We start from the raw sequence: 11,368 nt of genomic DNA, 5'->3' as shown, positions 1-11,368 counted from the left end.
AAATGCATATTTAATTAAATGAAAAAATATCTATTTATTTATGTACCATATAACTAATGCTTAGCTTAGTAAAATTATTGATGAATAGGCACATATTACATACAGTCTTAAAAAATATCACACTGGTCATGAAATTCTTCACATGCTTTTCTAAGCTTGTCCAATAATTCAGCATTTGATTCTGAAAGTTTAAAATTTTATGACGTAAAGATTTTTTACTATTAGCAAAGTTTATATTAGTTGCATATAACATATCAGTCACTATGCAATTCTCAAATTTCTTTGATACTTAGTTTAATTCAGTTTAAAACTAATTAGTTATTAACTTTAAAAATAAAAACAAATCCGCTTTTCTTGCACTTTCGTCTATATAAGCACCACCATAAAAAATTATCCTTGTGAAGACAGTCTTGATAAAAATATGTAGTAGTAAATAAAAGAAAAATCTATTACTCTGTCAAGTATTCCTTAATATATAACATTCATGTCAGTTTTATTATACTATTGCTTTTCATTACTTGAAATTTTTACCTATAATATATTACCTTTGACTGGGTCATAAAGAGATCTCTTTGAAACTCCACATTGAACTTTAATTGGTCTTTGTTTTTTTGTACAACTTTCTACATCTGAAAGAAATATTTGAAATTTCTTGTAAAATATTAATTTGTTTAGATTATTGATGTCATTAAATAGAAAGGAGAAAAATCTTAACAAATTAGAAAAATAAAAGTTTTATTTCAGACTAGTGTTATTAATTACACAAAACACAATTATTAGTTATTTACGCCTCATGTCTTTTGATGCACCAGAAATTATGTTGTATTTTTTTATTCATATCTTACGATATTGGGGCAACTTTGTGACAAATCACGCTGAAGCAACCGCAATTTGTTAGTAAAAGAATGGATTTCTTAGAAAATTCGGTAGGTACGTATCACGCCGATAATCAAGTTTAAAACGGGCTAAGACAATAAAGCGACAAAATAACGGACACAGCACCGCAGTTCTAATCTCGGCAACTTAAAAACTAAAAAGTACTTTTTATTATTTCATTGACATTATTGAGTGTGGATGTATGGCTATCTAGAGTGTATCATTGTAAGGCCCGGCTAATTATACATAAGGCTGATTATCGGCATCGGCGCGGCTGAAGAATTAAGGTGGTAAAAAGCATTATAAATTAACTTCATGGTAATGAAGTAGAAATTTTGGGTAAAGTTTACAATTCAATACCTCGATTGTGAGGTCAGAGGGGGAGGTATACTTATCACCCCCAACCAATTTCAAGCACCAGAAACAGTTATTTCAATTAAAAAAATAAAAAACCAAAACATATTACCTAACATTAACCGGACCGTTTACCAAGCATAGTTCACCAAGTTTCAAAAAAAAGAAAATAAAATAACGCACATTCACGAAAAAACAAAAGAAATGTAAAAAGTAGCGGCTTTTTAACGGCTAATCAAATTCAAGGTATTGAATATAAGATCCAACCCGAAATTTCCATGATATATGGATCGTAGTAACAACATACCGCTTCGGTAAGTTTAAGGCTACTGCATTGGCAGCTGTGTGGCTGCTTTGGGATAATTCGTGATCCTTTGATACACCGTAGCCAGCCGCGCCCCGGGCACCGAGGCAACACTCGGGGGTAGTTAGGACGGTGCGGCATGCTTAAAGTCGCCTCGCCATCCCTAAGAACATTGCAGCATGCCAAGACACTGTTTCTATCAGCATGCGCTTACATGTAGGAATGCCGAAGGATCCCTTACCTTGCCGATGCCGATAATATTAATAAGAGTGATTTCGATACCATGAGGTGATTGTTGTTAAAGCCACCCGTTACATGGATTTTACACTGTATAAAAATTAATATACATGTTATGTAGGTCGTATCACCCAAATATTTTCTTTAAATAAGTATTCAATATGAACATAAAATACAGAGAGAGGAGAAATACATGAGCGCTATTTTTAATATTATGATTTTGAATTACAATCACCAACCTGAATGAACATTGTCTAGTAATGTACAGACATCAACATTTTCAGTCAATCTTGAACACAAAGAATTAACATATTGACTGGCTGCAGGCACAATTTTATCCGTATCTCCCGTTTTTAGTTCATAAGTTACATCATTATCAATTGTTGTTGAGCATTCTATTTGCAATACTTCGTATGCTGCTTTTGATGATTGAGTTGAATAACTAACTAATAAATTGCTATGTATTGAATATTCTTCTATACAACATAGTGAACTAAATATGTTTGAATTTGTTTCTCTGAAAAATTAATTATATAGTTAAGTTGCATAACCTAACCACATTTATAGGATATGTCTATGTCCAAAGATGGGAGATATCATGGAAAAAGTGTCAGAAACATATTTTTGTGAATTTAGGAATATGGTTCAAATCATATTTGTTACTTTATAATATTTTGCTTTAGTCTTAATTTTAAATAATGATACCTACTAGCTTAATGATATACCTTTGATAAACATGGTTTTTAAATAATTAGCATTCCTAACCTATCCAAACACATTCGGCACATATCCATAATTAAGATGCATAGTTCGGGTTTACATTTATACACTTCTCGTAACAACCAGTTTTCAGTAACACAATGACCTAAGGATATGTTCTCTGTTGGAGTATCTATGCCTAGTAAGCATTTAGTATTGCACAACTCACAGCCATGACCTGCATAAAAGATGAAACCTAAAACATATGGAAAGACACAACATATTCATTATTTCATTAAAACAAATTTTATTCATTTCTCACTATATAAAGATTAGAATTTTTGGTTTCAATTATTGTTATACAGAAAACTGTCATGTTCTTTATCCTTATCAGTATGAAATACCATTTTGCACTTACAGTATGAGTCTTCAGGAATTAAATCAATAACTTTTGTGATAATACTTTTTAGTGTGCTACTAGTAGAATTCCTTATAATTGCTGTGATAAATCCCAAATTTCTCAGATTTGAAGCCAATGATTCACAATCTATTGATGGCGTTGCCAATTTTGATAAATGTTCGTATTTATCATTGGCTATTAAAATTGCAACTTTCGATTGTGGTTTATAGTATGTTGTAATAGTTTTTGTGTTTTGAGCTTTTATAAGAAGATCTTTGTATTCTTGCACTGAATACCCTTTACGATCTAAATACTTTAACAGCAATTCACCAGCATTTTTATTTCCATCAAAGTTTATTCTAAAAAAACGGTTAATGTTAGTATTTCGTTCAATCATTTTGTATCAATACCAAATAATAACAAATAAAGATTTCATACAGCTAGTAGTACTTATACAAAATTACTTTAAATCCGCTAGTCTTGCAATAACCTCACATTGATATGTGCTTAGATTTCTTATAGCCTTGTAATCTTGATAGGAAAGAGTTTGCAATAAAGACATTGTGATATTTTCTCAAAGTATATTTTTTTTGTCAAACCCCTCAACAAAACCCTAACACGAAATCAAAACAAACATGTCAACTGTCAGTAGTTACTAGAGTTTTGACGTAGAAGTAGTAGTATTTGTGATCGCTGTTACATAAAATAAAATAAAATGCATTAATCGCCTCGAGAGCAATCTCGTATTACTAATTTGACAAAATATATATACTATGCATTTCTTTTATATAAATTGAGACGATATAGAAATATATGTGGCTTTGTCATGATATTATTTTGATCGATATCTTAATAACATTCTCTTTACCCTCCAGTATCAGATCTCGGATACAATTAAACATTTAGTCGATATGTTTAAATTTTGAAGTAAGGTACTCTAATATCGTCATGGCTTAGCTTTAATACTGCTTGGTTATCAGTAAGTATTCGGCCTCCCTTGTTGAACAAGAGAGTGCAATAAGCTCAGACTAGATGTAGTATGGCAGAAACTTGTTCCCACGATATTTAAAAAAAAAATTGTAAGAAAGATCTGTTTAGGTTTTTCGTGACGTTTTAGCCTCAGCAATGGAAATGTTTTTGTTTGATTTAATTTCGTCACTTCTTTTATATATTGTGCTGAAATATTGCATACCTAAATAGCATAATATTTAGCAATTACAATAAATAGCAACGTTTTCCAAATCTTATCGCATTTTTTTAAAGTAATGTTTTAAATTTCGTAGCTCTTTTAGAAGCAACTTAAACTAGGTACATATATGGTTGTTAACTGTATTTACTTCTAAAGAGAAGTAGATTATACAAGCCACAGCCACACAGTAGATAAAAGTATCTAGGTTTTATTTTAGTCTAGTCTATGCAAATGTTTATAATTCCCACGACTGTACCTATTTTATTATTTTTTGGTTTTTAATACATTTATCTTAGACATTGCAATGTATGTTTAACATAAAACCGTTTAACTTAAAAAGTTTTTTTACCTATTTTTTTACAGTTTATTTTATCGTATATTTCTATCTATAGCGCATGGGCTTATACTTTTACAAGATTTGCATATTTTTTTATTATTAAAAAAAATCATTATGTCAGTAAATCTCTGCTTCGATGTATTCATTCAGTTTATGGAAGAGATTATGGGATGTTCTGTCTTATTATAAATCACAACCCATTTTTATCTTTATTAAATTGGTATATTTCTTCACAAACAACAGTAATTAATTTATATTCTTATACAAACGCTCAAGGGAATAAAATACATGCTCACTCGTCTTAAAAGTCTGTTCTGAGTGACGTCTGTTTTCTTCTTTTCTTAGTGTCCTGTATTTATGTTGCCACATACATCAAAATCGTATACAAAATACTACACCATATAGTATGTACATTTTTAGTGCGTATCTATGATACGCTACAAGATATTTTCACATTTTTACCTGCGCAGTAATAAATAATACGTAGGTACTACAATATCTAGAAACAAAAGTTTCAAAAGTTTTCAGTATCGCTGACCTTCAGTGACGCTGTTTGCGATGACGGTCTTTGGCGTATTCGCTTTATTAAAGAACTTTATAACACCGTCCAATGCTTAAAATAGAACAGGCTTTGGTAACACATCTGATCTCTCAACCTAAAAAACCTCTCAAGAGAAAACCCGATAGATCGAGACTGCGATAACTAACCCGATAGATTTTTGCGATAGAGTTCTCAAGGACCTTGAAACAATAGGCGAAATTTACATGAGCCCCTTTCCCCTTGGCGAAGGGCCGTAAGGGGCTTTACAATTGAAGGTGATGATAACCTATATAGCTATGATGAAAACGCTTTGAATTGAAAAATAATTTATTGATTAAAAGGGGCAAAAATGTAGATGAACAAATTCTCATGCAAATATTTTTTCAAAATCATTAAAAACAAATTTGTCGTAATAAAAACTTTGAATTTCTAAAAGATGTATATCTTTCACCTTCTTTGTGAAATCTAAGCAAAGTTTCTTGAACTCTGCCCGTTCATTATCAATAGTAGTATATATTTTCACAGGCATTAAAGAGAGAGCTAAGAGCGTGTTATCGGTTCCTCCCATCATGAGTAACTCATTAGAAACATAAGCTAATAATAAATATCCATTGATTCTTAGCAAAGAAGACATTTTATCAAAAATTTGCGTAACAACTCCCACAATGCTATTGTAAAAAATAGCAAAACAATTGTTATTGTTTTTCAGGTCATTCATCAAGAGAACTAGCTCCTTCGTTACATATTTAGATACACGATTCAAGTCTGGGTCTTCACTTTCCTGAGTTAGCACTTTTTTACTTATAATCAAAATCCTTAACTCCATAATTGTCATATAAATTTCCCTTTCAGAAGTGAGGTCAAGAACACAACTCAAAATCGTTTCGAATATTGTTACATTGTATTTACTAAATTTATATTCACTAAGCTCTGATCTATCTCTCACTTTGCCTATGATATTAAATGAGTTTTTAATAATATCATAAGGATTATTAGAAACTAAACTCCACTGTTTATAGGATTCTCGTAAAATAATTTCTAGCAAATGTAGTGATTTTAAACTGTCAACATCATTTTTACTGGCAACAATGTATCTTGCAGCTACATTCCAAAGACACTTGTTACACGAATTTTCGAGATCTGTATATTTTTTTTCGATTCCCTTTTCCAATAGCATTATTTTTATGTGATCTTCAATTTCTTTTAAAACAAACTCCCGATTCATGCAATCCATATGTTGCTCAATGCCACTTAATAGTTTATTTTTGATCTTCATATTCTTTTTTTTGTTTGGTAGTTGTTTAACAGATATCCACGCGGATTCTAAATAATCACCTTTGAACCTTTCAGGCATTTTATACGACACTAAGAGATCAAAAACTTGTGGTTGATCTTCGTCATAAAGAGATAAATTTAACTCTCGTATTACATCGTATAGTTTATTTTGTGTATCTTCATTAGATTCAATAATTTTATTAAAAAGACATTTGTAAATGATCATACGTAGAGATACGTTCTTCGTGTTCTTCCAAACGTTAAGAAGACGGTTCTTTAGGTTATCCGCACTAAAAGCTGTGAATGCTAAGTGAATACCATGTTTTTGCACGGATAATGGAGCATCTAAAATGCTTTCGATGAATTCGTGACATAGAGGCATTGGTAAATTAGCCAAATACCTGTTAAACATTGGTAAACAAAAATGGACATAATCTCCTTTGATATAAGGAAGAATAGTCGATATGGGAACGGGCAATCTTGCGTAGCAAGCGTAACGACATATTGCTTCTTGAATAGCTAACAGTTTTTTATCAATCGTGCTGTGATCAATCATAGGTTCTTTTGGAATATTTTCCAATAATAATCTGAGCATGTTTTCTTCGTTTCCAATGTTAAATATAGCATATACTGAGTTTTGTATAAGTTTACGATCGTCAAGATCATAATCGTCGTTGCGTGCTAGCTGCTGCATGTTAGCTAGACAACTTTCGAAAAATTCTAGAAATATATTGCGCAGATCTTTGGAATAATAAATCTTTAACTTCTTTAGGAACTTCCTTATATTGAAAGTCCTTTTTTCAATACAAGAATATATTTCGGGTCGCAAATCAACAATTGTTGTGATTCCTTCATCTTTTTTCAATAATCGCAATAGACAATTGTCTGATAATGTCTCTAAACGATATGGAGACTCTGTATCTTTTTCAGATTTCTTTTCTTCATCTTTTTTATCTTTCAAAAAATCGTCGCACAAAAAATGACAGTATGTAGAGTTCATAAACGTAAGAGCTTCCTTTGGTAGATTTTCTTTTGTTTTCTCGAAACATTGAAGAAGATTCTTCAAGAGAAGCGCATATTCATTTCTGGTTTCTGATGTTTCATCACCATCCCATTTAATAGAACATTTGAATTTTTTAAAGTAATAATCAAATAAATATTCATAGACACATCTCTGTTCTTCGGTATTTAGACTGACTAAATTAATTTTTAAACGGTGCATATCCATACTTTTATCAATATAGTCCATTAAAGTGGAATCCATTTCAATACCCCGAATTATATGATATATAGCAAGATAAAATTTGTACGAATGACATTGCGAACAACCAGGGGTGATTGTTTCAATACTACATAGTATTTTATTAAATACAGTCCAAGTAGTTTCATCGCATTGAAGTATAAATCTGTATTGTACTATACCGCTCAAAAAATCTTCTTTTGTAATTATCATTTTCATTATTATGTCTCTTATAATAATAGTTCATTAAAATCTCTAAATCTCCTTTGGTCCTTATTGACTGTATTAAAACCTTAATCATTTTATTCCTAATGTCAGTATCGGGTGTAATATCAATATATTTCTTAATGTTTGGGAAAGCTTGTGTAAAGTTCACAAATTGATACAAAATATAATCATTATTTGTTCCCAATATCTCTTTGGCTTCATCTATATGCTTCAGAGCCCACTGCTCCTTTTCTTCTTGTGTTAGGATAATGTCGTATTCGTTAAAGAAAAAATTACGATCCATTTCGAATGGTACATCACCATATGTCAAATGAAATATTGACTTTAGGAATTTGTATGTCTCATCAAATGGAATAAACTTAAAAAGGTATTTATAACGTTTGTAGAAGTTGAACTCCCAAAACATTTTTAAAGTTGGCAAGAGGGCAGGGATATATATTTTTACGTCTGCGGTTGTAGAATAACGAAGTAATATATTTCTTTTAACTTTATTCACATACAATAAGGGTAATCTTAGCACGCGATGTTTATGTTTTGTCATAATATGTTTTGAGAGTCGGCATCCCATCGCGACAAATCCATGTTCTGGCATAACATATTTTTCTAATAAATCCAAATATTTATTCTCGTCGACGTGGTACAGATAAGCAAGCTTATCTAGAATACGTTCATGCTGGTAAATGTAATATTCATTAGTAAGATATCCTTCAGCAAGAGCAAAGGAATTTCCAATAAACAATGGTGTATAGGCGTGATTGCGTAAGTAAATGCAATTTTCTTTAATTAATTTAAGTTTAAAGGCTTCTGATGTAAATAAGAAGAATTTAAATGCTAACCATTCCATCTTCATGTTATTGCAATAATTTGAAAATGCTTCAGTTCTAGTTTCATTCCTCAGGTGATACGCAAGTTTTTTAAGCAATTTAGTTTTCATTTTAATAGACATCAGGGGAAAGACTTCATTGTGAAGATAGTCTGGATTCATAAAGAGTGAATATTCGTCATTGAAAATCCAATCACAATTAAGAGCTCGCGAAATCAATAAACTATCGCCGCATTTAAGTATTTCTATAAAATAATCAATATTTCTATATTCAGATGCAACATCAATTTTAAAAAGCTTGTCCACGTCTGACTTCTCTTCTGTTGACTTAATATCATCGAAACTTATTTTTTCCCTCACAGTCTCAGCCACTTTGAAGTTAAGCTCCCTTTGCCGCTGCCCCAAAGAAGTCGCAGTTAATTCAATCATATTTTACCTGAAAACAATTTTTAATTGTTAATTTTCATTAGACAATCCCGATCCTAAAAAGATTGGAATAAATATTATTTTACCATTTCTTGTTTATAGGTTTTTATTAAGTATTTTCGGAAAATTAAATAAAGTTGAAATGCATGTTCAGAATATATGGCTGTTAAGACAAAATATCCAATTGTTATCACATATTATATTATAGTTAGGAATAAGAAACAGTTCATATTTCCTTTTATCCTTATAGTCCAGTGTTCTGAGGCAGTGACAAAAACTTGTTTTTAAAACTAACAAAAACTTTATTTAAAATAAGGTTTACAAAAACTAGCGTTCAAGTGGGAATATGGAATAGAAGTGTGTTTCAAAGGATCGGGACTTGATACTTAAAGGTTTGGGTTCTGTGGGTACAGAACCCAAGGAGAACCCAAGAGTAGGGATACATGAAGTGGAACAAACTAATTAATAATAACTTATTACTACGTAAACGTATGGTTAACTTATACAAGGTAAAGAAATAGTAATTAGGTAAATAGAAATATAATTAATACAGTGGGGACCACATAATACCAGTCAGTCAAGTCAAATAATTCATTATAATTCCAAAAAGTTATCAAATTTTGATGTAAGGTCGGGAATGGTATTACAACTATAAAATTTGCAACCTGTTCTGCGGTCCGGAACATTGTTAAAATTGCAATAAAATTAATTTTTGCTGTATGGTCGTGAAAAAAATTCCAAAAGTTCTGCAAACTTGGGGAAGTTTTCGATATAATATTTCATACCACGTATTAAATTTGCAACCAATCTAGGTGTACGGAACATTTTTTGTTATTGAAAATTAATGTTATTTTATTAAACTGAAGGAAAACGTTTCGAAAGTTCTGCAAATTTGACACATATATCGGAAAAATATACCGAACGATTGTATAAATTTGCAACCTTTTACGTTGACCGGAACATGTTTATTTATAATTTAGACATTTTCCTCCTCCCGATTACGATGATATCATCGTTCATGCCTGGATAGGAATTTGCAAACCAAAATTACGATTTTATACATGAACCAGCTTTTATTTCGAAAGTGCGGTTTTTGACCAGTTACCCTAGCATACCAAGTTCGTATGCAAAACTTGTATTAAACTTTTAATTGTGTTAAAAGTACCAAATTAGAATACTTTTTCTTTATTTTAACACATACGCGTAACGTATTACATTAACTATTAAAAGTTTTTTTTTTGTATTATTGAAACTCATTGCAACCTTTTACGTTGACCGGAACATGTTTATTTATAATTCTTTTTAATTTGTTGTCAGTTTTTCGAGTAAGGTGGTCTCGGAATAATAACAAAAGTTTTGAGTTGGTTGCAAACTTCGAAAACATCTATTGTGATGCATTTACAAATTTGCAACCTCATACGCGATCCGGAACTTTGAAATTTTGTTGAAGGTAAAAAAATTACATTTTTGCAAATCGAAAAAATGACCACGAATTAAAAAGAATAATAAATAAACATGTTCCGGTCAACGTAAAAGGTTGCAATGAGTTTCAATAATACAAATAAATAACTTTTAATAGTTAATGTAATACGTTACGCGTATGTGTTAAAATAAAGAAAAAATATTCTAATTTGGTACTTTTAACATAATCAAAAGTTTAATACAATTTTGCATACCAACTTGGTATGCTAGGGTAACTGGTCAAAAACCGCACTTCCGAAATAAAAGCAGGTTCATGTATAAAATCGTAATTTTGGCTTGCAAATTCCTATCCAGGCATGAACGATGATATCATCGTAATCGGGAGGAGGAAAAAGTCTAAATTAGGTAAACCTATAATATTTGTATCTATTACGCAATATTTCATATTAATTCACTTTAGGTTTTCAAACCTCTATTTTTTTATTGGTTTCATAAAATATTTAACTAATAATGTAAAAAAAAAAAATATTACCTACGTTTTTAAAAAAATACTTTGTGATCATTTCAACCCTTAATGTTTGTACGAACCGACTATATAATAAAATTCTAAAAAAAAAAAAATATTAACCTTACTTACACTTAGATTTTCACAAGACTCCTGCAATAAATTTGAAGTAAGTAATAACTTTTAAGGTTTGGTCAAACAGCGGACGGAGCGAGACGGCGGCGGGGCGCCGACGGGACTGCGACGGGGCCTGGACGTCACACTACGAACGTGATGATCCTGCAAGCGTCGTGTCGGCCGACCCGCCGCTCTCGGCGTCATTTCAGTGTTGCCAGATTTCACCCTATATTTAGAGGTTTCTCAACTGAGCAGAATGGACTGGGTAGAATAGGGGGAAAGAATATTTGAGGGTTTTTTTGTGGAAATTTGAAAAACACCCCAAAAACAGTTTTTTTTTGCTATTGTATATCACGTTCCTGATTTTGGAATTAAATTGAAGTACGAACACATCG

The 11,368-nt window shown here is 31.1% G+C and overlaps 3 protein-coding genes across 5 annotated transcripts; all 3 read right to left on the bottom strand.

Moving 5' to 3' along the window:
* Nucleotides 1-50: 50 nt before the first annotated feature.
* Nucleotides 51-3,498, bottom strand: LOC110995552. 2 transcript variants are annotated; one of them, XM_022262762.2, is made up of 6 exons: nt 3,335-3,498; nt 2,889-3,229; nt 2,537-2,726; nt 2,011-2,288; nt 546-629; nt 51-181 (listed from the first exon to the last, which is right to left on the bottom strand). In XM_022262762.2, exons 1-6 carry the CDS (start codon nt 3,430-3,432, stop codon nt 108-110), a joined length of 1,065 nt encoding a protein of 354 aa, XP_022118454.2. In that variant the 5' UTR covers nt 3,433-3,498; the 3' UTR covers nt 51-107. The 2 variants fall into 2 exon arrangements, with proteins under 2 accessions (XP_022118454.2, XP_022118455.2); XM_022262763.2 differs by having other exon boundaries at nt 2,537-2,708.
* Nucleotides 3,499-4,812: 1,314 nt separating this feature from the next.
* LOC123689982 lies at nt 4,813-7,598 on the bottom strand. Its single transcript, XM_045632262.1, has one exon. It carries the CDS (start codon nt 7,474-7,476, stop codon nt 5,305-5,307), a length of 2,172 nt encoding a protein of 723 aa, XP_045488218.1. The 5' UTR covers nt 7,477-7,598; the 3' UTR covers nt 4,813-5,304.
* Nucleotides 7,598-11,105, bottom strand: LOC123689983. Of its 2 annotated transcripts, none has more exons than XM_045632265.1 (2): nt 10,980-11,105; nt 7,598-8,939 (listed from the first exon to the last, which is right to left on the bottom strand). In XM_045632265.1, exon 2 carries the CDS (start codon nt 8,930-8,932, stop codon nt 7,598-7,600), a length of 1,335 nt encoding a protein of 444 aa, XP_045488221.1. In that variant the 5' UTR covers nt 8,933-8,939; nt 10,980-11,105. The 2 variants fall into 2 exon arrangements, with proteins under 2 accessions (XP_045488221.1, XP_045488219.1); XM_045632263.1 differs by having other exon boundaries at nt 10,989-11,105.
* Between the last annotated feature and the right edge of the window lie 263 nt (nt 11,106-11,368).

The sequence above is a fragment of the Pieris rapae genome, chromosome 18 (assembly GCF_905147795.1).
Source record: "Pieris rapae chromosome 18, ilPieRapa1.1, whole genome shotgun sequence".
NCBI classification, from domain to species: domain Eukaryota; kingdom Metazoa; phylum Arthropoda; class Insecta; order Lepidoptera; family Pieridae; genus Pieris; species Pieris rapae.
Note: the sequence above shows the minus strand (reverse complement) of the source record. Positions and strands in the feature narration are given on the sequence as shown.